Below are 26,989 nucleotides of genomic sequence, written 5' to 3'. Positions count from 1 at the left end.
ATAGCAAGGCCGACCTTAGTCAATACCTTGGAAAGGGGCCCCTCATGATCATGATCTTTGAATGGAGTGTCCAGAAAAGCGCTATATAAGTGGAAGCAATTCTAAATTATTATTACAGTATTTGTGCATTATCGGCTCCCAACACAACCTTATTTTACCATTGAGAACAATTAAATAAATGAATGATATAACTAGAAAACTTATATATCAGCTTTGAAGAATGCATAATAAAGAAGTTAAAATAAGAACACAAGGCTCACACTTGACAAAGATAACATATGTTAACATTAAAAGTAATAAAAAGAGCATTAATAACAATAAATAATGATAATGATAAACAATAACTTCAAAATTATTGCTAATCATAACTTAATAAGGACTACACTGAAACCTTTGTAGAAAGGAATTGCAGAAATAAATGTGAAATTCATTTCATAAAAAAAGAACTTCACTCAATAACATGGGAGATGAGATAAGTAAGGCTGAGGAGATCAGAAAGTTGTATAAAAAAAGTTCTATAAATCAATTTGCCTGTATTTTCGACCTCAGGTACGTTTTAATCAACTTGAGTTGTGAATAGCTCCTCACTGCTCCTGCCACTGTCACTTGGAGAGTAACTGCAATCTGAACAGCTACAGGTTGAGTTCACAATACCACCGTTTAATAAAATACAGGAGAAACCGCAATAAATCCACAATACAGGGGAAATCGCTTTAATATCAATTACAAATAATTGCTGAACACTATTTTGTACTGTTCAATTGCTTTCACGCTTTTGTTTGGCCGGAAAGCACTAATTTTTAACCAAGTGACCCACACGGCATGTGTACAATTACAGGAAATGAGAATCTGTTAACGTCTAGTAAAGACACCTCAAGTAGGCTGCGTGTCTAGCCTGAAAATGTCATGTGTAGCATTCGTTAGTTGCATTGATCTGTCCAGATGAAATGCAAATCACATTATTATGCATATTACAATGACTTGATTTGGCGTACCTCCGTTTTGTGTTCTTTTCTGCTCTTCAGAAAAATATTACGTACTCGATTATAATTGGTCACTTTTTGACTGAAGGGAATTTTGAACGTGCCGATTAAAAATATGTTGTGTTGCACATTCAAGGGAGTCCCTGGCGGTCTTGAGGCCCTAGGCAGCTCCCTAGTTCGCTTACGCCTAGGGCCCTGTATGATTGGAAAGTCTTAAAGCGGTTTAAATTATTTTCTCAATAAATCAGGATGGAGAGACTGAAAAGGATAAGTACCTGTGTTTTTGTGCTCAGAGAAGAGTAGAAATTTACGTCACTCTCTGCTGCACTGAAGGAGCTCTGACAAGTCATTGACAAGACAGACTGGGTCCAATGACCCACCCATATTCTAGTCATTACCACAGCTACACTGTCCCTCTGAGCCATGACCAGCCATGATCTTCCAAGAGCAGTTCAATGTTCAGGAGAAGGTTGAACCCTAGTCTCATCCTCTTCCGCCTATTTGCACATACTGTAAATATCACACTTCCTGCTGCCTTGCCTGCACCCTATCTCCTCTCCTTGCAAAAGCTCTCTGGCTCTCTGGATTTGTAATCAAAACAGAGGCTTCTGATAGCCTTGTCCTTACAGATGGAGTCTTGATCTCCTCAGGTAGGTGAGTTACTCCAATAATGCTCATTATTCAAATCACACCTCTTCTCCAACTTAATTAGCATTTGATCAAACTACAGTACCGGGCTACAGTCACATGATTATTATTGATTATAAACAACGGAAGGAAGCACTTCTTTAGATTTCTTTAGGTTTCAGAAAGAAAGCAAACTCACACTTATTTTGGTTGCATCTTTTGATATCTCCTCTTGGGGTGTAACCTGGGTTGAAAGGAAAGAAAAAACAAATCAGCTATTCAAAGTAGAAAATGGGGACAGAGGAAGAATTACATTGCTATTCCTGAGATACTGTGTATGTGCATTTGTGCTTTTTAAAATAGTTACTGTTATTCAATTTAATTAGCGAAAGATTCCTGGAATTGCCCTTGATTGCTTTTTTTAATTTAGCAGGTTTTTTTTTTATCTTAACATTACACTACCACAACAGATTGTCACATTGACACAATGTTACACTAAATAAAATACCACAAGACATCTTGTATTACACATTGTGATATTATGAAATGCTAATTAGTTGTTTTTCCAGAATTCAGTATGGTATTTTATGAATCCTGGTCTTTGACATTACTTCATTTTGGAATCAACGAAACCAGCTGAGGACAATAAGATATGGAAGTGTAGTTTTGCTCAGGGGAATGAATTAATTATTTTTAATTGCTAATTTTATTACCCACCTAAAATGGGCTGGTCCTGCAGAGCTCACTGTATCTGTGCTGCTTGTATTCAGGAATACTTTAAAAGGAGCAATACAATACAGACCTTGATGGGAAACAATACTTTTGGAATCAAATGGGAAAAGAGATAATTTATGTAGAAATGGAAACAAACAGCGGAAGTTTCTTTAATCTTCTTTTTCATCAAGTTAGAGATTCTGAAGGCACAGTGGGGAGCCAGGATACTTTCCATCTTCTAAAACTCTGCCCTGCTTTTCCATGTTGAAATTTTTATACCCTCTGTTCCAGGGGACTGGTTCTACTTTTAGAAATACAAGGAGAATTTGGAGAAAGATCCCCTACTTATATGTACAGTAGGTGAATGCGGTAAAACAGATTTTCCACGCTTTGTAAAAATTGTACTGGATTTGTTTTTCCTTTTGAAAAGAGGAGTTTGTGCAACATTTCCAACATAATCTATAAAAAGTACAACATGTCTAGAGAGCATATTGGTTTCTATTGGCTAAATATGCATCAAACAGAGTTTTGGAATACAGCTCTATGGATTTCTCTAGTGCTGTCTGGATTTCTAGACTTTTGGCCCTGTCACTTTGCAGCTAAAGTTCGAAACAGAGAGATGATCCTTGCTAAAACACAGCAGTTAATTAAGAAAGCACCTGACGAAAAACTAGGCAGTTAATATTTGCTAAAGTGAATTTCATTTAAAAACCTTTAGATAGTCTGTGAATTAGGCAGTAAAGACATAATGTATGTATATGCAAATAAATACACATAAGAAAATATACATAACCTGCTATTATGTTAGAGGCTCTACTTTATATTGTAATACGTCATCCTCCATGCTTCCTCAAGAAAAAAAAATAGCAATAGCACAATATTTGCTCTGCAATGGGCATATAAAAAGCAATGCGTCAGCGCATTCCTCTGCTGAAGAATGTGGGTCATGCGAGCCTCTCTCTTTCTGGAAACCAGCTTCCCTGAGCACAGCTGGTTTCCCCGTCTTCTCCTCACTGCTCTCACCTGATTGGTGGTCCAGGCCTGTTTGTCTGTCCAGTCCTTGTGGTTCCTGATGTACCACCACTGGATCTCCAGGGAGTAGGAGGGTGACCCCGCCCCACGGAAAGAGCACGCCATCTCCACATCCTGCCCGCTGCGCGCCGTGATGTCGTGGGGCACCTCAGTGAAGAGCGCTGCAGACGATTTCCATGAAAATTAAAATGGAGAGGAACACCATTTTTATTTCGTGCTTTAGGCTTTCACACAAAACACAGTCATTTCCATGAAGTGGCTTCTGCAATGCTGTGTTTATGGAAGTGTTTTTGGCTGAGAAAGCAAACCAGCCCCTTACAAAACCAAAATGAAATGTCGGCAATGATGCTTCGATTAGCATTCTGAATGATTTTTGAAATAATTATTAATCATTTAGCAGGCACCATCTAATGGGACTTTAAAATGGGAAGTGAATGAATCCTCTGAACAAGTTCGAAAGCTACTGCAGAAGCTACAGACAGAAAGACTGCACAGTTTACACTTCAATCCAAAGGACAGAGCAGAAAACATCCAAGCAAAAAGCCTTCATCTGTTAGGTAATACAGCTTTAATATTCTGTTGTTTTCCTCACTTGTACATATTTTATACCTTCTCAAAAATTTAACCATAAAGACACAACACTCCAGTCTTACCATTGGCAAGACTGGCCTTGTACATTGACTCTATACTATCCAAAGGAAAGAGACAGAACTGTTGTTTTACATTCCTACAGTAGCTGTAGCAAGGTGCTAGTCTTCTGACTGGTTTGTAACACGACATCTTTGGGCATGTAAATACAAACTTGGCATTCAGAATGCCAAAAACAGGCTACAGTCTCTCATTCTTGTACAGAATGAGAATTAGGAATTTGTTTTTCTCTTTATGCTCCGTAAAACAAATGGTAGAGACACAGGAACATGCAGCACAAATCGCAGGGAAATGGAGGATCTGGAGACATGTTTTAAACTCCAGCGGTTTGAAATGGTGCTGCTGAAGCAAGCCCTCCTCCTGCTGCTATTACAGTGAAAGTCTTCCGGGCCCAAGTCCCCAGAAGAATAAAAACAATCTTCAGTCTTATCAAAGTAGCAGGGGATAGTAAATGCGTGGGAGGATCATACTTAATGCTGTTGTCTAACCTTTAAACTAGATTTTAAAATGATTTACACTCTGACATCCTAAACGTTCAAAATAGCATTCTTAATCTATTTTAAAGCGTATTTTAAATGTCATCTCATTAATGTAACTTAACTTAAAATGAAACTCTCAGACATTTTGACGTCATTGCTGAACTTTGGACAAAATCGCAGCTTCAACTAGTAAGAGACATACTGTAAGACACATGCAATTGTTTTATGAGGAAAGCCTACAGTTCCCTCTGCTGAAAAAACATCTGCACCTCGGCAAATTTGTCTTTTAAAAGGCTTGGAAATTGTCCCCCAGTGCTAAAAAATGTCATGATGAATGGCTTTTTTAGCTATGCAAAAACACTTCTTAATCAACAAATCTTGAGTGAGACCTGCGCTGCATTTAAACAAGCAGCAGCTCAAGCTGTGCACCTGTGTTGAGAGGTACAGTTATTGGCTCTGCTCAGCGAAGAATATGGTCTTTAATCCTACACTGTAGAAACTAGCCTTTGCAAATGAAGACATCAGTTCAGCTGATCCCAGCACATCCACCTATTAACCACTGAACAGACAGTGCCAAAATCCTCTTAACTGCTCCCTTAAACAGATTTTTAATTTGCAGCTAATCCCCTTTTTGAAGATACAGCCAGAGAGGGAGCTACTGCATCTCGTGACCTCTCTCTCAGGATCACTGCAAAGCACCCTGGGAAATCCTCACAGCTCTAACACTGAGTTGGGACACAAAGAGCTGAGTATCTTAACTCTGTGATTTACTGTTGAGTGTTTCTCACAGACAAGTGCTGTTTTAAATATACAACTCTTTTTTTTTTCCTTTTCAGGCTGCTAAGTATACAATATATCACAGCTTCACTGTTCCCAAAAATATTATTTCCCTTGAGATTAAATCTTACTTTATTGAATTATTCCCTAATGGAAGCAACTATGAAAACACTAAAACTGGGTAGCACATATCACTTAAACAAGTAAATGAGATGTTTAAAGACATTGTATTCTATATGGAAATTCAAATATACTGTATCTGCAGCCTCTATATTAAAAAAAGTTAAATCCCTAGAGCAGGAATGGCCAGCTCCAACTGTGGAAAGCAGAAGTCCAACAGAAAACAATCAATTTGTACAGACTTGGAACACCTGTGACTTGTGATTAGTTTAGGAAAATGTCAAGAATGACCAAGAGTGGTGCCTGTGAACAGGCATTGGAATTTGCATTTCATAATGATCTCTACATTACTTAATTGAGTTTCACCTGCGCTAGCAGTCAAAATAAAAATTCTCAAGGTGTTTTGAAATCAGTGGTTTCAGAGTGACATACAAAACCTGCTGCACTGTGGTTCTCCAGGCTCAGAGCTGACCACTCTTGTGTTAACATCTTATCTTAGACTGGTCTGGATGAATTAAGCTTCACCTTGGCTCATAGACACGTCTATTGACAGATAACTACAGTTCAGTTAAACGTTTTTATTACTCTTAATAAATTAGAAAATTGTGGTCAAGATACAGGGAGAAAATACTGCAATTAAATTGGACCGTTTCTCAAAAAGAGTAGGGGTGTTACCCCGACATCCTGGCCAATTTCCCATTGGCCCTTACTAATTATTGCCTGCTAATAATCCCCATCTCTGAACTGGCTTCATCACTCTTTTCTCCCCACTAATAGCTGGTGTGTGATGAGCATCCTGGAGCACTATGGCTGCTGTCACATCATCCAGGTGAGGCTACACATTGGTGGTGGTGGAGGGGAGTCCCCATGACCTGTAAAGCACTTTTAGTGGAGTGTCCAGAAAAGTGCTACATCATAATGAATTCTTATTATTATTAATAGTAATGTGCTTGCACCTTTGGTCAAATACTCATTCCAGTTTTATTTTACAACCGCTTTTAATGCCTTTGTATCAATAGTCAAGGGTGTCACATAAGGACTAGATTAAAAATGCACTGAACTGTACTGGGATTTGCCCTGGTATGAGTGTGTGCGTCTGTGTCTCTCTACCCTGTGACGAACTGGCTTCCCTTCCAGGGTGTATCCTGCCTTGTACTCATTGCTTGCTGGGATAGGATCTGGCTCCCCCATGACACTGAATTGGATGAAGCAGTTAGAAAATGAGTGGATGGTAGGTGGGGAAAAGTGTTAAATGGTTTCTGTCCTACTTGTACTAGGGTGAACCCATCACCTGGCTTATTAAAACTGATCAGTTTTTCAAGACCCACACCAGAATCTTCAGTTAAACATCAGCTCTGCACACTGGAGTGGAAAACAGTAAAGCTCATATTTCTCACTTCTTCAGTGTAATTTCAGACTGTCATACACAGGTTCAAAACATATCAACACTAAGACATTTCATCACAAGAAAAAGAACAAATGAAATAAGGATTGGTATCTCTCTTACACTGCAATGAATATTATCAAATATTCATCATTCTTCTTACTCACAGATCTGACCGCAGAAGCGACAAAACCATCTTCCAGACAAATGAGTTCGTGGATTTCTTCAGTAATTAGCGTAATTAAAATAAATTGAGTGAAATTTAAAAAAAAAAAACATAAAAAACTCACACTGGGCCTGTGTGAGCACTAAGTGTGTGGATTTTTAGCATTAATCTTTTGCCAGAAAGCTGCTTGTTTCTGGCATGGTAAACAGAACACAGAGCCTATCATGGAAGCACAGGGTGTAAGACTGGACTTCCTGGAAAGGACATTAGTCAATTGCAGATTTCACACAGGCATAAGCACCTTGGGACAATTCCGGGGCACCAAATGAGATAGATGGGGAAGGTTGGAAGAAACCAGAACACCAGGACAAAACGCATGTGAATATGGAAAGAACATGCAAACTCCACCAAGAAAGTGCCCTAATCTAGAATTGTACCCAGGAGGCCAGAGATGGGAGGCAGCAGCCCCTACCACCACATCACTCTGACACCAGTATTTCTATCTAACTGTCTAAAGATGTTAATAAAAAACATTGGAGACCAGATGGAAAAAAGGGATGGTGCGTTGTGAGTTGGTGTAATTCACCTAGTTGTTGCTCCTGTGGTAGACTCTTCTCAATGTGCAGGAAAGCAGTTTTAAACAGGAGAATACAAATGAATAAAGCCTTGTGCTAATTTCTTCATTTTTAATCTTTTCCTGAATGTGGCACATTACAGTCCAAAATAATGGTTTAATATGATAGCCTGGATGGGTGGCAGAGTGGCACAGTAGCTGGCATTGCTGCCTCCCAGCACTGGAGCCCTGAGATGCTTTCTGCATGGAGTTTGTGTGATCTCCTTGTGTTCCAGAGTTTCCTTTGGGTGTTCTGGTTTCTTCCCGTAGGCCAAAGACATACTGGTATGTTTATTAACTTCTGTGAAAAATGGCCCTGTTGTGAGTGTGTGCATGTTTGTCTCTGTGTGTGCCCCAGCAACTGACTGGTGTCTCATCCAGGGTGTATCCTGCCTTGTTCCCATTTCTTCCTAGGATAGACTCCTAGGTAGACTCCTAGTTGTGGCTCCCCCACAGCTCTATATTGCAAAAAGTGGAAAGAAAATAGGTGGATGATAGTTTGAGGAATTTTCTTTCTGAAAATTAAATTAGGAAGAGATGCATTAAACAGAAATAATGAGGTGTCTGTCAAATAACTGGATGCCTGTGAATTTTGTGCAGCTAGAAATGGAAAAACATTAAGCAATGCAAAAAGCACTGACTGTATATGACATTTAGGAGACCAAGTAACACTTGGTGAAGTCTGTCATGTCATGAGAAAATGCCGCCTGTTCATTTAGCAAAAATAATGCAAATTTAACCCAAAATAAAGGGACCAACAGCTGACGTTTCAGTAATGATAAGCACAGTGAACTGAAATGCATTAGAAGAAGTAATTATTGAATTCTTTTCATTCCAAATAAGAACTGTCATCAGTATACAGTGCCTTACATTCTTTCTCCTTCTAAAATTTCTAAATACAGTGGTCATCTTTCATTGAGCTGGAGTGTATTCAGTTTTTACACAATGGAAAACCTTCTTTTGTGCTCTAACAAGTGACTTCTCTCTCTGCTTCAATGAGGGGAAAATTAACTGCTGGATGAATTGAATCCAGTTTTCTATTCCTTTTTATAAAAGAGCTTTCCTGCTGCTCAGCGCATGAATATCATACCTCTGTAATAAGTGAGGCGCTTTAAATATTAATTATTTCAATTGACAGAGATGCTTAAACAACTATTTTGTCCACCTGGAATCCAAAAGTTTTATTTTTCTTTTCATGTTTTTTTTTGTCCCTGGGTTTAATTGGAAAATGTCTTCTAATGGAAGAACAGCTCCCAGAGTAAACACACGGTCTTAATACAAAGCTACACTTGCAGAATTGAAAATAAACAGGGCACACTCGTTGTAATCCTCCTGTTTGTGAGGAAGACATGCAGTGCGAATTCACATTCCCTGGGGTGGAAGAGGCTGAGATGTACTTCTTGCTCACAATGTAATGCTTCTACTTCACATTTCACCTCTGGTTTTGTGGGAACAAAGGCCACCTAAGCAATTTCTATTTTGGCAGATGTAAGACCTGTGTCCAGTCACCAGCTAACTGAACTGGTGTCTGTAAATTTTTCCCTGTGGTCTTGTGCAAGCATGCACTTTTTTGATGGACTGTCATCTTGTCTAGGGTGTAGTCTTGTCTTGTGCTTACACTTTTTGGATAGGCTCCTTGGATAGGTTCTAATACTGGATCGACAGAATTGATCCTGAAATAAAACGACAGCTATCAGACCTGGTTAGGACCCAATCACAGTCTGCATCCTGCACAGCCAACTATTTGATAGAAATTCAAGTAGGGAGCTGTGTCAGCATGTGTAGGCTAAAAAGGAACAGGTAAAGGTTTATTCCATGCTGAAAGGAAAACAAAAGAGTCATCTCTTTTCTTTTCCTTATAGCATGGAATAAACCTTTACCTGTTTCTTCGATAGAAATGGCAGCACAGTAGCATGGAAAGTGAGACCTGTTTTACCTTCCAGCTGGTGTAGCTGCTTTAGACGGCCAAGAATGTGCCATTTTCAGTTCCTTCACCTTGTGTGGTCATGTCGTTCATCAATGGGAACATTAAACACTGCTCTGAGGTCGATGGTGAATAATAAAATCCTGAGGAGGACAATGCTTGCTGTGTCATAGTTTCTGTATATTTCACTATAACGTCACTTGTTATCAGGCCCCCGTGGTTTACATATACCACAGGCGATTAATTAATCATTCATTGCCAAAGAGAAATGATCAAAGTCAATCCAACAGTCCCAACAGTTATTTAGCTTATTATAAAAATGTGTAGCACCAGAAGTTAATAACAATTATAATAATAACAGCTACAATAATAATAATTGACTAGGAAACTGACAGTATCATATCTTCCTAATTCAAAGTCTCTGGGGGATTTTACTGATGGATTATAAAAAAAACCTTAAAGTCATCATCCTTCTGACAATTAAAAACCTATGAGCTTTGCCACAGTGTTAAACAAATAGGATTTATAGCAACACACTGGCAGAAAGCTTGAAAAGTGACAATACACAGGTGACACTTGACCTTCGACCTGCAGATCTACAGTCTTTCAAGTTTCACATCAACATTGACTTAATTCTTTCCCTGTGCTATCTGTATCCAGGTGTGGCATAATCAATTATATTAAATGACTAGGAAAGAGGAAAGCTGGTCTATATAATGTCCCCTCTGTATGTGTTTTCACAGGTTATTTTCTTATTGAAATGAGCAGTTCAATAAAGTAATTAAGATCAATGCTTTGTAACAAGAGGCAAATTATCAGAAATCCAGGGTAGGCTCTAACCAGGTTTTCTTCTTAATTTTAATAGCTGCTTTCTAAGTGAATGTTGGCACATGGAACCGTTTTGTGGGAAAAACCATTACTGATATTGTATCTCCACACAGAATCTGTGACATTTTAAGCATGGAGTGCTTCCAGCCCCCTGTGCCCTGCTGTACTCAGACATTCGGAGAGGGGTGGTGTGGAGACAGGCTGCTACATAAGCAGGCTGTTGCTGTAAAACAAAATTAGTGCTTGGCAGTCCTGTTTTCAGCCATAGCCAGCATCTGGGATCTTTTTTGCCCATATGAGCACCTCTACGATCACAGGCCCGCAATTCAGAACGTGCTCAAATCAAGCAGGAAAAAAAAAAAGTCTCAATTGCTCATTCAACAGATAAGAATAATGATCACGGAGGAGAAAAAAAAAACATGATACTGAAGTAATCAGATATGAAATGACACTGTGCTTGTGCCGTTTTACACCTGTTTTAGGATTGAGATTGTTGAGTGTGTTTTCACTGCATTTAAAAAATCCTTATCAGACACATAAGGGTTTTCAGACTGTCCATAGTCTTTTCTGTTTGTTATTGTTTCTCTGACTTTCATTCTCCTTCTATTATTTTTCTTATTTTTATCACTGTTGACAACAGAACGATTTTTCGAGACCAATGAGAAGCAGCAGCTCTGCCTCAGAGGCGCTGGGGTACTGCAGTACAGCTCTCACAGCCCTGCCAGGTGCTTTGTTCATTAGCGCTGTCAAGACAATGGGCTTTGCTGCCTTATTGTTCACCTCTTCAGCTGCAGCTGCAGGACCATTCTGCCCTGTGCCAGGTACAAGTCCTGCCAGTGAAAATGAGTGGCAAGCCTCCTGCTTCAAAAAGAGCACAGCACTCCAGCAGAGAGAACACAGTGCACACCCCATCACAACACACAATTAGTGGCGAGACAAGAGCAGAGCACAATTAAATTCAGCTGCCTAAAGATGAATGGGCCGACTGATGAGACTTTAGTGCGGTTCTCTCATCTTCTAGAGCACGGCAAGTGATTAAAATGACTACTCAGTGGATTCTAAATGGATCTCTGACATGCATGGCTGAAATACCCATCTCTTGTTCAGGTAGCGTAGACAGTATTAGCAAAATGCTTCAGTGCATTAGCTGGAGCAGTTAGCTGTCTGGTTCAGAACTGGGCCTGCTGTTCTCTCTGAATAGACTAGCTGCAGCCTGCATGCAGCTTGAGAATCACTCCAATGAAAACAGAATCAGCTCAATTTCCAGTGGGCAGGCCCACTTTGTGAAGACCCTCAACATCCACCCCAGGGCTCAACAGTGTTTAATAAATTCTTTCAAGAATGTGCCCACGTTACTCGTATAATGAAATACGAAACTACTTGCCCACGTAATTAGTATATAAATATAATACAATGCTAAAGTGCCCCTTTGTAGTACTGAGAATAGCACCCAGTGTGATGGTTTGCATATTGTTAGACAGCCATTGCGCTGTCTCACAGCTGACAGGGTGATGTAAGACAGTGGAGAGCAGAGACTCCTCTCTGGGGCAGTACTGGAAATCACAAGGGAAAATACACTCAGTAACAGACCAACAAACAGCTTTGTTCCAGTTTGTACAAAATGGTGCTTTGTTTGTGATGGTTCATTTCTATAAGTAAACAAAGAATTGCAGGGTTCCTGATCTTGGAGCCTATGGATGCCACATCATAATCAATATGAAGGCATTGTTTGTGCTTTAGTGTAGTACTAACTTATAAGCATTGGAGTTCTTTTGTTATGCTTTTGACTCGGTGAAGGTGATACTTCTTATTAGATTGTGAGAAACAAATGAGAGATTGCATCAACACCAACTCAACAGGCACTGTAGAGCCAATTCTTCTTCCTTTACCAAGTGCTTCTGAATCCCAGGAAAACTAAAAAGGCAGTAAAAACCATGCGACAATTAACAAAATACCTGAAGGTTAACTTCAGTTACATACTTTCTGAGATCAAGACGATCAAACCTGAAAAGGAGAGCTTTGGGGACTTTGAGGAATTTTGTTTCTGACCTCCTGGGGCTGCCTTCTCTATTTCATACAAGCTGATTACAGACTCCCCGCTTCCAGAGAGCAAGTGCTCTCCCGCCACTGTCACACTCTTATGATGTCTGAGTCCCCGCTGGGTCTGGCAGATGTTCAAAGCCATGAGGAGCTAAATCTGGCCCGTGGTCCTTACGCTTGGCTGTAAGCGCCGACTGCTGCTTTACGTTTCGGAGAAGCAGGAGCCGAAGCCAATTCCTCCATCCCCCCTGGGATACGGCCCTGGTACCGGCTGCCGAACGTGATCACCCTCCGCCCTGAAAGCCTTCATTAAGTGGGAGCTGCTAGCCAGGCGGAGACCAAAGATGACTGACAGCAGGCAGACAGGAAGGAGACAGTCCACACGGAGGGGAAAGCCGCACAGATGAAAGGAGAAGAATGTCAGAGGAGAACATGTACAATGGACAGCTCCTGCTGGGGAACAGCAAGGAAATTTACTTCCTTCTACCCTTGGAGAAGCAGGAGCTGACTGTTATCATGAACAGGATTATTCAGGTTTACTTAACAGTTTCTATATCCTTATTTTTTACAGGTTTGTTTGCCTTTCAGTGGGATTTTAACAATCAGCATAGTTTCCAGAGCTGCATACTCTAATTTTCATCCCTGTATTTTCTGTGGTGTATCATGCTTTTCTTCTCAGACTCCTTCTGGTGGATTTTGAAATCTGTCTGAGACTTCCTTGGGAGGAACCAAGTCAAATCCAGATCTAAAACAGAGAGAGATTCCCGTCTGCTTTAATAAATAGTTTTTCATCTCAATTGGAGCTGCTTTATGATGACTGCGAGTCATTTACGGTTTTTAACTGAAAATTATTTATTGTTTCTCTACTGACAAGCATACCTCTGATTCCTCAACAGTTCTTCCATGCTATGGATGTAGAAAAACTTTTTTTTTCTGTGGCTTTACAAAATTTAAATAGCCTATAGCGACCACTTACATAAAATCTCAAGTAATTTTCATCTACAATAAGAAATGTGTTATGAAAATGTTCCAATCCTACCTAGAAGACTCACATGACTAGGACAAAACGCAATGATCCACAGACTTGTTTACTATACTTGTTATCATAATTTAACCACGATGCAGACAAACAGCATAAAAATCTGTATATAATAAAAAAATACATTTGATCACTCTTACAAGATCTAAGCTCACTAATGATGTTAAAATCCTGTGGGAATTCTAAAGTAAAGACTCACATTGTTCATTGTTTATAATGAACAGAACTAGCAAGCACAATATCTGACGTAATCATGTCATTTACAAGTTGTTCTGCCTGGAACTGTTTTGAATCCTTGTGTCAATGTCTAAAATAGATCAAGATCAATTACATTGTGCTCCTTCTTGTTGTTATTTGGAGAGCTGCTTGTCAGGGTGTGAGACATGGAACTCTTTTCCCTTGCAGCTGTATACTTACTGTCTAGGTGCTGTCTTCAGATAAGAAACAGGACACAGCAATTACAGCTTTGCAAAACTCTGTGCTTCGGGGACAGGTTTGAGAGAACTAAACGAAATAATAAAACAGCTCAAAAAGAAAGTGCATTTGAGCAGTCCAGTGAGAATGTATGAAAAGGACAGGGGGGAGAGACACAATGAAAGGAGTATAGAAAGGACATGGGGAGAGAGGAAGAGAGCAGTAGAATAGACAAAGGGAAACCAAGAAAGAATAGGCAGCAGAGAGCAAAAAGTAAAAAGAAGCTATACGAAGCTATACGTCTCTGATGCATTTTTGTTCAAAGAGTTGTGGGGGTCTGGAACAAGTTACCCAGTTATGTGGTTGGATCAATTAAATACTAAGTACACAATGGGTAAGTTGGGCCAAAAATCTCCTTTGTAACATTCTTAAAAATGTTGGATACTGTCTGGAATTCAGTAAGGGGATTATAGAATAGAAAGATGTCTAAGATTTGCAATGACTATTTAAAAACCCAATTGAAACAGTTATTTTGTTTTTTCAGCTCTTTGTTTCACAATCCTTGGAATTCTCTTACTAAGTATATTATGACACAATCAATACACCTTGATCACAAAGAAGTAGAAGGTGTATCATACACTCAGATACTGCCCCATTTCCATTTAAATGCATGGCCTGGCCAGTATCCATCTGGACAACAGGCTATTTAATGGAGCAGTGTGAGTGAAGTACTTTGCTTAAAGGACCAACAGCAAAGTCTCACTGAAAAACCTAACTTATTCCCCTGATCTAGTGTTCCAAGCCCTAACCCATTACTCCACACTGCTACCCTAAATGCTATCCTTAAATGATGAAGAAGAGGAAGTTAATGTAGTATATCACACTGTCCATTAACTGTTGGGTTCAGATGGAGCAGTACTGTGTCCTGTTGATCCAGATCTCTGCTGTTTGTATCTCAGGTTCACAGTGAATTAACCAATGGGCCTTAACTCACATCCTAGAAGCCTTGACATCTCTGTGGTTTCTACAGACTGCTTGGGGAAGGTGCTGACACAAGTCAAGGTGAAAGCAATTGGCATTTCAATGAAAGCAGGAAGTTGAGAGAACCAAAATGATTCAGAATTTCTAATGGTATAAAAAGGGTACCTGCAAACACAGGGGGCCAGAATCAAACCTTGTCTTGTGTAGCTTCTTTCTTACAGCTAGTTAAAGAAGTAGCTTATGAATTAACATCCAACAAACGGGATATATTTCCTATAATAATTCCAATCCAAGTTTCATCTGCTGCTTTTATCGCTCTTGTTGCGCTGAAGTTATTAACTTCAATAAACAATTAAAGAAGTCATGACTGACAAAATAGATACTGGGAGACAAACATTTCACAGTTTATAGTTCTCATTGTAGTCAATAATAGTAGAAGGTTCTGTTTCATTGTGTGACATTCTGTTTCCTGGTCTTTCTACAAGCAAAGAAAACACTGAATAAAACAGCTTAGAAACACTGTACATCAAAAGTGGGAGACTCTTGGACCCAAAAGTATATCAAACAATAAAAGCACTTGTTTGGTCTAACAGCCACTAATCTTTTAAGACACAACTTTGAAATAAAAAGACATTCTCAAACAAATAGGTTCCTTTGATTTTCTGGACCTTCTGGACGGTTGGCAGTGAACTTACTACTTTATGACCCCTGCTAACATCCAAACCTGACATCGACGTGGATTTCCTTCCAGAGCATGAGCACAGCAATCCCTCGACAGGATCCGGGCTCTCTCAGTGGTGCTGCCTCTCAGGGAAGTGGGAAACGAACTAAACATAACAGCAACATGACGGAGCTGTCAGTCTGCAACAAGTTAGCATAATGTGCCCGTGTTTGTGCATCTTGATTGCGCTTTGAAGTGTGGCGTTGCTGTCTTAACCAATGTACGCAGCGATCCCAGCCACTGCTTCTCGCCTCTCTGCAGTATAAGCGGTTTTGATCTGTTTTAAAATAGGCTTAAAAAGACGCTCGCCGGTAGGATCAATCTGGAGCAGCAAAGCAACAGGCAAGATGGGAAGGAAACGTCCTTCAGTTTTCTGTATAACAAGAATCTTCACTACTGTTCATGCTCTTCAATGACAATCCCATGATTGTAACTTGCTTGTTTTTCTTTCACAAAAACACCAAGAGAATTATATAGATGGTGACTGCTAGAATGTGTCACCAGACCACAGTTGCACAGAATGCTGGTCCTCAAGGGCCACAGTTTCCTTTGGGATGTCTTCCTTATTAGATCTAATTACTGTACATAATTGGACTGATTAACACCACAGCCCTGTCAGGATGAAGCACATACTGAAAATGGATGGCCGGATGGACTGATAAATTGCTTAATTTTGCCACTTTAATCACTTTTACCGGGTTCCAGGAGCTGTGCATCATAAAACCAATAAAGAAGTCCATAAACGTCAACAAATCTGAAAGATATATCGGAAGGACAAAGTGAAAAGTGAGCAAGGGAGACTTATACTAAAATGGGCTCAACCTAAGGTGGACCCTTTGTCTTGTTCTCAGAATACCTTGCCATGCTGTGGGTCAGTCTGAGGCCAGGCTGTAAAACACCACTCATATACCACCATATAGGAACAGAAAAAAAGATTATGAACTCAGTCCTAACTGTGCAATTTGTAGCTGCTATAATAAAGACAGTCATAAAACAGTTCTATGGGTAACGGGCAGTTGCTATAACAAGCAGTAAAAGTACTAAATGGTTTTAGCACTGGACTAGATTGCCTTCGACATTTTAAACAGCCTTGTAAAATTGGAAGTCCACGGCACCTTGTGCTATTACAGCACACAGTCTTCACAATCACCCTGCTTTGCAAGATTGCTTTTCACCCCTGCAGCTCCATGTTCTCTTCTCATTCTTCCATTGCACCTCTACTCCGTGAGCCAGAAGCAATGTCCATCCTCCCCTGACATTTTCCCTTTTCAGCATAAAGATTTAAGCATGGTTATTATATGACTGGATTGAAGAAAGATATAATATGAATTTACCACAGTACAACAGAGAGGTAAATTAAAACCTCTGATGAAAGTCTTGACAACCTGCAGCAGTGCTCAGCTTGTGCACAGCATGGGAAAACAGATTGCAACAAATTACTGTGCAAATATTCTCCAGTAAACTATTGCGTAATTGATTTCTGGGGGCGCGCAACTTAAATTTGATGAAAAGTGATAAAAACAGCGCGTTTGTGAGACCTCTCAATCTTTGTATGTGGCCCTTATTTGAGTGCATTGGTCACTGCATTTTATTTTTTGTTCTCAAAAATAAATATGGATAAACTGTGAAAAACAACAAGTTTCTGTGACAGAAGAGGTAGAACCTCCATTGCTTTGTATGCGGTTTCTTCAGGAAAACGTCTAATGAAGCAAAATCACTCTGCACAAAGTGATGTGATGGAGCACACCGATTGGCAGGACTGTGCTCCAGTGTAACCCTCAGCCTCCACTCTACTGGACCAAGTTCAGCAAGTGGGGATAGAGAACTGAGTAAGGTTTGGCTTTGTTATCATTGTCATCCAAGCTCTAGTCAAGTTCTTCTCAAATAACATACCTGGTCATTTTCCTTTACTGCGATACCCTTCTACATGAACTCACCAACAGGTACACATTCTATACTATATATAAAATTTCGCTCATATAAATCCAGTTTAGAAACTGATGTCAACTGACACCTCATGGGCGCCCAGGAAAGTCCCAGTGGTGGTGTTGGGTAGCAAGCAGTGGGGACACCCAGACTACCCCAAGCCCACCCTAACCCAACAGCACCTGTGCAGCACACAGGTCAATGAAAAACAAGACTAGGGAATTTGGCATAGCTGAGCAAAGGGGAAGATGACTAGTCTTCAACACAGACACTGTTCTCACTCAAGGAGAGCCGTGGTAGTTCGGATCCAACATAATCTAGGCATGCTGCATGCAAAAAGCAACTTTTCCCAGTTTCCATCACTTTCTAGCAGGGGTGCCCTTTTGTATTTTGTTCCATTTAAACCCAACAAAAGAGGAGCAGACACCTGTTTTATCGCAGAGACTGTATGGCAAAGCCAGGAAAACTGTGTGGCTCCTACTGCATATTTTGACTTCAGCTTTCAAATTTATTATGCAATTTCTGTTACAGGAAATATTGCCCTCTTTTTTTTTGTCAACTAGTCTGGCAGAAGCTTCTACGCGAGCTTGACTTGAAAGGTAGTGTTATAATGTACAGACACCTCCAGCACATTGCAAACCTCTGCACTGTTAAAATGAATATAAACTATCCCTCCACGATAACACATGCAATAAAACATAACAGGCATCTGTCTGAAAGCATACAAATACAAACCACACTCTAACATTATGTAGCCTTGTTCATAACAAGCTGCATGATAGTGTGACAGGCCCAGACAGGACCAGGACCAGGTGAGGCTCATAATAAGGCCCAAAACAATGCTTTGATAAAGAAGATAACACCACAATCTAAAAGTCAAGAGAATTAGCTCCACACTTAAACACAAACTCCCACCGACAAAAAAAGCTCACCTGAAATGCAATATTTATTTTTCCAGCTGAAGGAATGTTGTATGAGAGGCGAATTGGCCTGATTGAGTATCCGGAGAAGCAGAGTGCAGGAACATGTCTGCACCTCCATGCCATCAGCCTGTCAGTCACCACCCCAGGAGCCTCACACCGCAACTCAGCTCTGTCTAATTAAGGTGCCTGCCACAGGTAGAAAAGATATCTTGGGATTTGGGGGAAACTGCTGAAATTCGGAATGTTGGAATCCTCTAAATTAAAGCTCTCTGCTGATTGCTCCAGTCCAATTTAAATCAGGCAGCTGCTATGCTTCACTGCTGGAATCAAACATCAGGACGGGTCTGTCCGATAGTCACTCATAATCCACTCCTACCATGTTCATCTGCAAAACTGCACTTTCCTCTTCTTGGTAGGCAATGGACCAAAACATTGTACTACTGGAAATGCTAGCAACATTAAGCAATCAAAATGTTTGAATAACTTCTAATTCCAGCAAACAGACTGCACTGCAATTATTATTCCTAAGAAACCAGCTCTGCATTCATTCTAAAAAAGCAGATGACATCTTCTACCAGGCATGGTCGAATTTTGCACCTTGGCCAGGGGACACTGTCTACTCATTTGGAGCAGCTCCTCCCTTCACATTCCCTCCCTGCGATATTGCAATCTCCCAGCTGAAGAAAAAAATAAGACAGTGAAAATGCCAGCTTTTCCGTTTCCCCACATTCCAAACTACAAAGACAAAAATCATATGACTGCGGCTGTTGTAAAGGTATCGAACTCTGATATCTAATCTTGCCTCCTAAGCACCAAGGGCTTAGTCTCCAAAACACAAGAGCAGGAGGCCAGAGGCGAAATGTGGGGATTGGAAGTCTGCAGAGAAACAAAAGCACCCTTAATGTCCAGATTGTGTTAGAAATCCTGGTGGGATTGGGCTCATCACAGGGAAAGAGATCTGCTAGCACTGCAAATACACAGACATTGAGTCCAGGGGATTTAATGGAATTACTCTGCTTTTTTTCTCTTCACTTTGAAGGTGATGAAACCAGCCTCCTTGTGTTTATTGCTCATTACAGAAAAAAGCAGTTCCTGGCTGTGGCACAGCTATCGCTGCTGGCACTGCTTTGCAAGGAGGTTGGAGCCTCTTCATTAAACAGAAGTGAAATTACGAAAGATGCCTTTTATCTTTCCTCTCTCCACCTGATATGTCATAGGTCAGACACAAGGAATGATTATTTATCAGAAAGGGCCTTAGCTTGCCAGTGGTTAAAGTGAGCATCTGTAATGCACAGATAACCCCACGGCAGCCAAGCAGCGAGACAATAAAGAAAAATGAGGTGAATGCAGCTGTATCTGGTCACTTCGTCTGGAACCTCTGCAGAGACTGATGCAGACGCGCGCTCAAAGCTGACTTCTATAGCACAGAAGTGACAGTAATGATGAGAACACTAGACGGGCAACTTTGATCGGTATTTGAACTAAACAGCCAGTAAAATAATCTAAGCAAGGAATGGGAAACTGAAATGTTTGTGTCTGACCTACAATCACCAGACATAAGATACCATCTACAGTCCTGGACTCCTATAGTCCTAGAATGTATGAAAGGTAAAAAGGTAACAACACTCACATAAGAATAAAACTGCTATTAAAACTAAACTTTATCCATTTGGTTCATGTAGCAAATTCCAATTAAATCAAGTAGACTCCGGGATTCTCTCTCTGAGGACAGAGTATTAGTGCAGATCTGCAGGCACCCTGCAAGTCATAGGAGTGGCTGTTCTGCAGAAGCCGAGAGTCCTGCCTGATCCCAGCCCTGCCCCTCTGACTCTCAGCCACATGGGTCACACAGTCAGCTAGTTTCATGACACTAGCAACACTGAGCCACAGGACTCGTCTTAGTGAAACCACTTATCACTGACCTTTTACCACAGTTCTGTCTCAGTTTTTTAAAATATAACATGCCATTACTTTGCTTTAATCCACAAGGGCATGGGTGAACCACCGTGTGCTGTACAGAACAGGGGTAGGTAACTCCAGTCCTCCAGAGGTGTTCATGAGTTTCAGTCACCTCAAGCCTCAGCAACTGTACTTGTCAGGACATTGTGACTCCAGCAACACAAGGATGTAAAATTATGGTCTCATTTGTAATATTTGAGCCACAGGAGCTTGCAAAAACTGATGAAGCACCAAAATATTTAGTATAATTTAGCTTCATGTATGTTTCCATAAAAACAATAATTCATTGCATTTATCAATATTTTATAGCTTGATACATATAAAAGAGTCAGATTACAAGTCTACACCAAAGGGGGTTCCATTCTCAGCTATAAAATGTTACTTATGTTAGCCAACTCTGTACACCTAAAGCATAACTCCCTAGATACAGTACAGTCTATGTTGCATTAAGCATTAAAAAGCATCAAAAAAAGCATTAAAAAGCATCATTTTAGAGTAAGGCCTGCAGTTCTGCGTGCATGCCCAAAAGGACTGCAAGAAGTTTTATTTTCATGAACACTCTAAAAAAAAAAGATTGAGAAAATCTGTACATCGTTACACCAGCGTGCACATACAAACTTGCACCCCAGGCATTTCCACAGCAAATGATTACTGATGCAGAAGAGTCTGTCAGTCTAAACGGCTGGTCTGTTCTGTCAGCCTGCCTTTCCATTCAGCCTGTGCTTCACATCGATCTGCGAGCTGTCAGATTCAGTTTAGATCTGGCAGCTCAGGCACCAGCTCGAGCTTTTGTGAACGTGACACTAAGGACAGTGATATGATCAATCTTTTCCAGCCCATTTCTGTGAGAACCTCTTTGCTAAACCACAGAACAGGTGTGACACATTTGGATATGTGATACTCATAGAATACCTCCCCCAATTTCCACTTAGACAACAAATACCTAAAATAGGTAAGGCAACCGATCTCTTGTATAAGAGAGCAACTAAGGTATTAGCAAGCTAGCAAGTCTATCACTACATAATACCAAAAACTCATATGAAACCAAATGTATACTCATGAGCTGATTCAAAACAGGTTCTCCACACCAAAACCTCAGACCTTGCACTTAATGCAGAGAGAGACCTCCGAGACAGCAAATCAATGGAAGGAACAAGGAATCAAAGATGTGGAGTCCACTCCTTCAATATGGAAAGCATTAGCTATGGAGCCAGCGCATTCAATAGCAGTTAACTCCTCAATAACATTAGAGCTGCAGCCTGCATGCCAGAAATCAAATCAAGTGCATGAGCTGTTCAGCACTCTGTACCACCCAGAAATCATCAAGAAGCACGACTGAGATGCTGCATCCAAGTGTTTAAATCAATTAAGGAGTAAAAGAGAAAGCTGTGAGGCAGAAAATAAAACATTCCTGGTACTGAATATGTGTATTGGTTTCGAAATGGATATTTTACATGTCCAAATGGAAAGAAAGAACAGTGTTTCTAAATAAAACGACCACTGGTTAATAGTTTTAACCCTGAAATTGAAGAGGAGTTACTGAAGAAAGTTTCAAAAGTCAGATCATAAGGAAGTTTTTTTTTACCAAAGTTACATGACAAAGCCTAGAAGGATAGTGAAAATTGACTCAATTTTGAATGTAGCAGATCTGTGAGGACAGTAACAGAGGTGCTCTGTTTGCAAAGTGCAATCTTAATCTTTATTGAGTAATATATCAACTATTTCATGAGACATTGTTATAAGAATACTTTTAGTCTTCAATAGTGAATTAGAGTATATGATTTTTACATTGTGTTTGCATTGATCAATAACTTAGTGCTAGTAGGAGCTGGGATAGGAGATTAAGTACTTACAAAAAGCAAATTTAATATTTCAGTCAAAACATGCATTTGATTGGCTGTATGAGCACATAGACTGAATATAATAATATAGAATATAGTTGTAATATAGAGAGCACTTCCAGCCCACTCCAGGCCATTGTGAAAGTCAAGCCAAAGGAAAAGCTTTTGACATAACACTGCCTTTGATATGAGTCTGCCCTGACATATCTTTTCAAATAACTTTAACACTATCAGATATTGTGGTTGCGAAGTTACACGGCATATCGAAATACATATCAACTGTGCATAGAAACATAGGACAAGGGAATTTAAAACATGTTTGGTAAAAAAAAAATTATATTTAACTTTGGAAAAAAATTGAACCGCACAAATAATGTTCCTATTATTATTAGCACGAAAAACAATTATAACTGCTAAAGTATTACTATTATTGATAGCTGTACTTATGCCAACCGATATGGAACAACTAAGAACCATGATTGGGTTTTTTTTAAAAGAATGTGTTTTGCATTTCAGAATAATAGGTTGTCCAGTGCCTTCCAGCAAATCCTATACCTCTTTTAATCTCACTTAATAGCATATGGAAGTAATAGCTGAAAACTAAATGTCCTGAGGAAGGCTCAGCCTGACCATCAGTTAGTATAGAGAGACAGAGAAACAGCCCAGTCTGTTTTCTTGCAAAGTGAGAAATCAAACTAAAAGTCTTAACCATTAAGAAGGAAATAGGCAGTCATATGGACTGCTTACACTATGGAAAAGAGACTTAGAATATTAGACCTTCCAAGTATGTGGAGTAAAGGCAATACATGTCTTTTAGAGAAATGGAATCAATTTTTAGCAGCTTAGTGACACTTTTTATGTTTTTTTTTCCTCCTGTGTGCTCCAAGAGTTGTAAGTAATTAGAACAAACAAACTGAGTATCATCATCCTCTAGCCTGATGTCATCAGTTCTCAGGTGCTACATAAAGCCGAGCTACATCACAACTAGACATGGAAGGAAAGGCAGATTTCCGCTGTAATGGTGATGATGGACCAGTAGGTGGCACGCCATTTCAGAGGTGGATGAATTATGCCCCCTCCTAACTATGACGATCCTACAGTTTTGTTATACATTAATTGTGCTTTGGGAGCATTTATCCCGAAAAGCACTTTATACATTTTTAGCAAACAAAAAAGGATGTTATAAAGGGAGTCTTGACAGTATGAAAAGTGAACATAACTGCATCACCCTTTTATTGGTACCCAATTATCTACTTATTTGCAGATGGGGGCATTGGCATTTAATAGAAGAATAAACTTAGATGCAATATTATAATAACAAGAAATTTGATTTTAGCAGTTAAAATGTATAATCAATTAGTAAACACTAGTACCTGGGTGGCTCAGTGGTCAGCATTGTTGCCTCACAGGGCTGGGGCTCTGGGTTCAGTTCCTGGAGTACTATCTGCTTACAATTTATATGTACAAAGGCATACTGGTTTATTAGCCTCTGGGAACATGGGCTGTGGTGTGAGTATGTGCGTGTCTGTGTCTGTGTCCATGTGTGTCCTGTGATGGACTGGCATCCTGTACAGATTGTATCCTGCACTTGCTGCCCTGTGACCCTGTATTGGATAAAGCAGTTAGAAAATGGATGGTACATGTAAACTTTTTTTCAGATGAACAGTACATATACCTATATATACTGCACATATTAATCTATATCTTATACATCTAAAAGCAAGGGGCATGGAGCTGACCATCAGAAAACTGAAGCAACACTAGTGATTCCATTATTTTTCGGCAGTCTTACAATCGCTATTTTGTCTACAAGTATATCAAAAAGGACAATTAAGATTTGCCGTTTGAACACAGAAAAATCATTTTCTTAAAGTAGCAAATGAATATGCACAGTTTAAAGACAGTAATGTAAAGGCTGGGCAGTTTCTGTCTCAGCAGACACATCCCTTCAGTAGTTTATAGCATAGGGTTAGTGCCAACCAGAGAGAACACCTGCTCAATAAACAGGCTGGCCACTGAAATGGGATGTACAGTGTGGGCTATCCACACTGTGTGACATAAGTTCATTCTTTTTATAGGCGTCACACTAGTCTGACAGACTCAAACAGAAAGCAACCCATGAAACCTTTCCCAGTGTACAATGCAGCCCACTGCTGAGGTGGCAGTTTCAGATAAAGTGCCTCATTATCAGTGATTAATATGTTAAATCTGTAGGTTGAAAAGGCAGTGCATCACATTTTGCTCTCTACAAGTTCTTAATTGGTTTCTCCTTGTCTGAGAAGTACTATGCAATTATATAAACATCATACACTGGGAGATCCAAATGTCTCCTGGACTAGTGAAGTGGATCATTACATCTTCGACTGCACATGTCCAGCAGAGACCTGCAGACCCTGGCCAGTGTGAAGCAGTATCAGAGGCAGCAACAGTTCCCGAGCAGAGGAGCGTCTCTGTGTGTCTGCAGAGCACGCCCCTCCTCAGCAAGTGCACTGCCGGCACGCCTGCACCCGCTGGGTAATTGAGAGAATCACCAGGGAGTGAAACTAGTAAAGCAATCAAGAAAATGTCTGTAAACACAAAATTAAACACACTGCCCCAGGTCAAACATGAAACTCCTAAGACTAAATTAATCCATGTCTGAAGTACAGTGCAAGTCACAAATTATATACTAAGTACTGAAAGTATGTTCACTTATGGAGTAACGACAACAAATTCACTAAACTACATTCAGGAAAGTGACAATCTTTTCTGCAGCAGGTACACAGATATTTTATTGAACAGACATGACACAGATGAATGCATAAAGCTCATAAACATTTCTCATCAAGAGGGCTGATCAACAGGGTTTCTACTGTGAAAGTCACAGGCTGGTTGTAGGTGTGTGGCCACTGTTGGAAGCAATACAAGCTGTGCATCTGTGACGCATGCTTTGCACCAGGTTGTAGATGCTGTCTTCTAGGATTCTTTCCTATTTATCTCTTTCCATTTATCTTATCCCTTTAGAACCTGTTCACAGGTCATAGATCCCACACATGATGTCTGCTTATCTGACAAATGTTTCATTAAGTTCAAGTTTGGTGAGCAGGGCATCTACGGCATAACTGTTACATTCTCATCTCACTCTGCATCTTGATGAGGTGTCATGACTAATGGCCTCCCTGATCGTGGCCTATCGTTGATGGATTGTGTTTGAATGTAACATCCTATTGGGATAAACATTGGTTGCTGGACGAGCAGTGTGCAGTCTTATTCTAGCCTCTAAAACACTGTTGTTTTCTTGGAAAGTGTGGTACGTATTGGTTGCTTATTCTTCTTGATTTTTACCAGACTCACATTCAACAGACTAAATCATTCATCACCTGTGAGCAGTCAACACTTTCCCTGATGAACTGAGTTAGTGTTTATGCAACAGTTAAAATCACTCGAATGCTACACAGTCAGTCACAAACAATCAAGGTAATCACTCATGCACACACAGAATGATCTGATACTCAGTATAGAATCTGAGGAATAGATAGATAGATAATACTTTATTAATCCCGTAGGGAAATTGATGAAGATGAATAGATGCTCAGTATAGAATCATCAAAGGATGTGCATTAAATACTTTTCTTCCCTGTAATGTAATTAAGCAGAAATATTTTTAAGGTGGCATACGTACCTTTAACAAACTGATTAACCATTTAACATAACTAAAGCACTGGTGCTGCTCCTCATCTGTAGCTCTGATCTACATTTTATGCTGCTTATTTCTTTGTTAGCTTTGCAGCTTTTAAAAGCTGACTGGTAAAAGTGCCTCACATACAGTAGCTGCCTCAGCTGCCTTCTCTACGTGATGGATGTAGTGCAATGCACACTCACATTGTCTATCCTGTCCATTACATTTTCTTTTCAGCTTTTTTCCTATGGCTTTTGAGCTTCTATTGTCTTTGTGGTTTGGATGCTTCTTTAAGCTGTAGAGTTATTACAATGGTAGTTCATGGGTATTTCAGGTCACTGTTTTCAAGTGACATTAAACTAAATCACTAAACTAATACTAAACTACAAAAACACAATAATAGTAACAAAGAGATATTAAGGCTGTATACATGTATTATATTATAGCCACTATACAGTAACTTTATCACTGTTCAGTTTATTACAGCTCAGGTTTTCCAGTCAGACCTATATGGTACAGGAGTTACTGTCAGGGTGTCTCAGTGGGCAACAGGATGTCTGTGATGGCCACCCATGGAGTCCATCATTAGACCCCAGACAACTACCAGGTCTCCCCATGAGGACACCAAACCTCTCAACGTCACTATGTGATAAAAACATCACCGCTAAGACAAGGTCTGGTTCAGGAGCTCCATCAGGTGAAGATTCTCCCTCCCCCTGGGCTCCTCATCACAGGCCAGACTTCCATGCCTTGGGCCTTCTCTGTGTTCAAAACACGCTTGCCTGGTTTTTGCGATCTGAAGAGACCAACTTTGAAATTAGGTAAAAAGTCTGTCGTCTTATAATTGTAGAAATCTTTATTTTATTTTTGAGGTATCCATTCAGGAAGAGAAATCTCTTTTTGTCATATTTTGGTGGATTATTCATTAAAGAGAAATTGAGTTTCTCTGGTTTAGCATCGATTTAGAGAGAACTGTGTCCTGAATGCGTCTTATTTTTAAAAACTAGCTTTTTTAAATGTGAATTTTCATAAAAATTCGATGAGCTTTAATGGTAAATTATAGTGTTACCTAAACAATAACAATTAGCAAAACATCTACAAATATTAAGGACACAATATTATTACTTGGACTTACGCCCTGTTCCTGATGCTGTGACAGGACTGGACTGCAGCTTCATTTTAATTTCCTCCT

General features: G+C 39.9%; 1 protein-coding gene across 1 annotated transcript in view; it reads right to left on the bottom strand.

Moving 5' to 3' along the window:
• Window positions 1-26,989, bottom strand: part of LOC148648011 (V-set and transmembrane domain-containing protein 2-like protein) — a 42,681-nt gene that overhangs the window by 5,879 nt on the left and 9,813 nt on the right. Inside the window, exons 2-3 of the mRNA XM_088608089.1 lie at window positions 3,348-3,517; window positions 1,810-1,854 (exon numbers count right to left, since the gene is read on the bottom strand). Of these exons, the coding sequence (XP_088464215.1) occupies window positions 1,810-1,854; window positions 3,348-3,517 (215 nt within the window). The remainder of the gene's footprint in view (window positions 1-1,809; window positions 1,855-3,347; window positions 3,518-26,989) is intronic.

The sequence above is a fragment of the Lepisosteus platostomus genome, chromosome 15 (genome assembly GCF_059453375.1).
Source record: "Lepisosteus platostomus isolate fLepPlt1 chromosome 15, fLepPlt1.hap1, whole genome shotgun sequence".
Taxonomy (NCBI): domain Eukaryota; kingdom Metazoa; phylum Chordata; class Actinopteri; order Semionotiformes; family Lepisosteidae; genus Lepisosteus; species Lepisosteus platostomus.
Note: the sequence above shows the minus strand (reverse complement) of the source record. Positions and strands in the feature narration are given on the sequence as shown.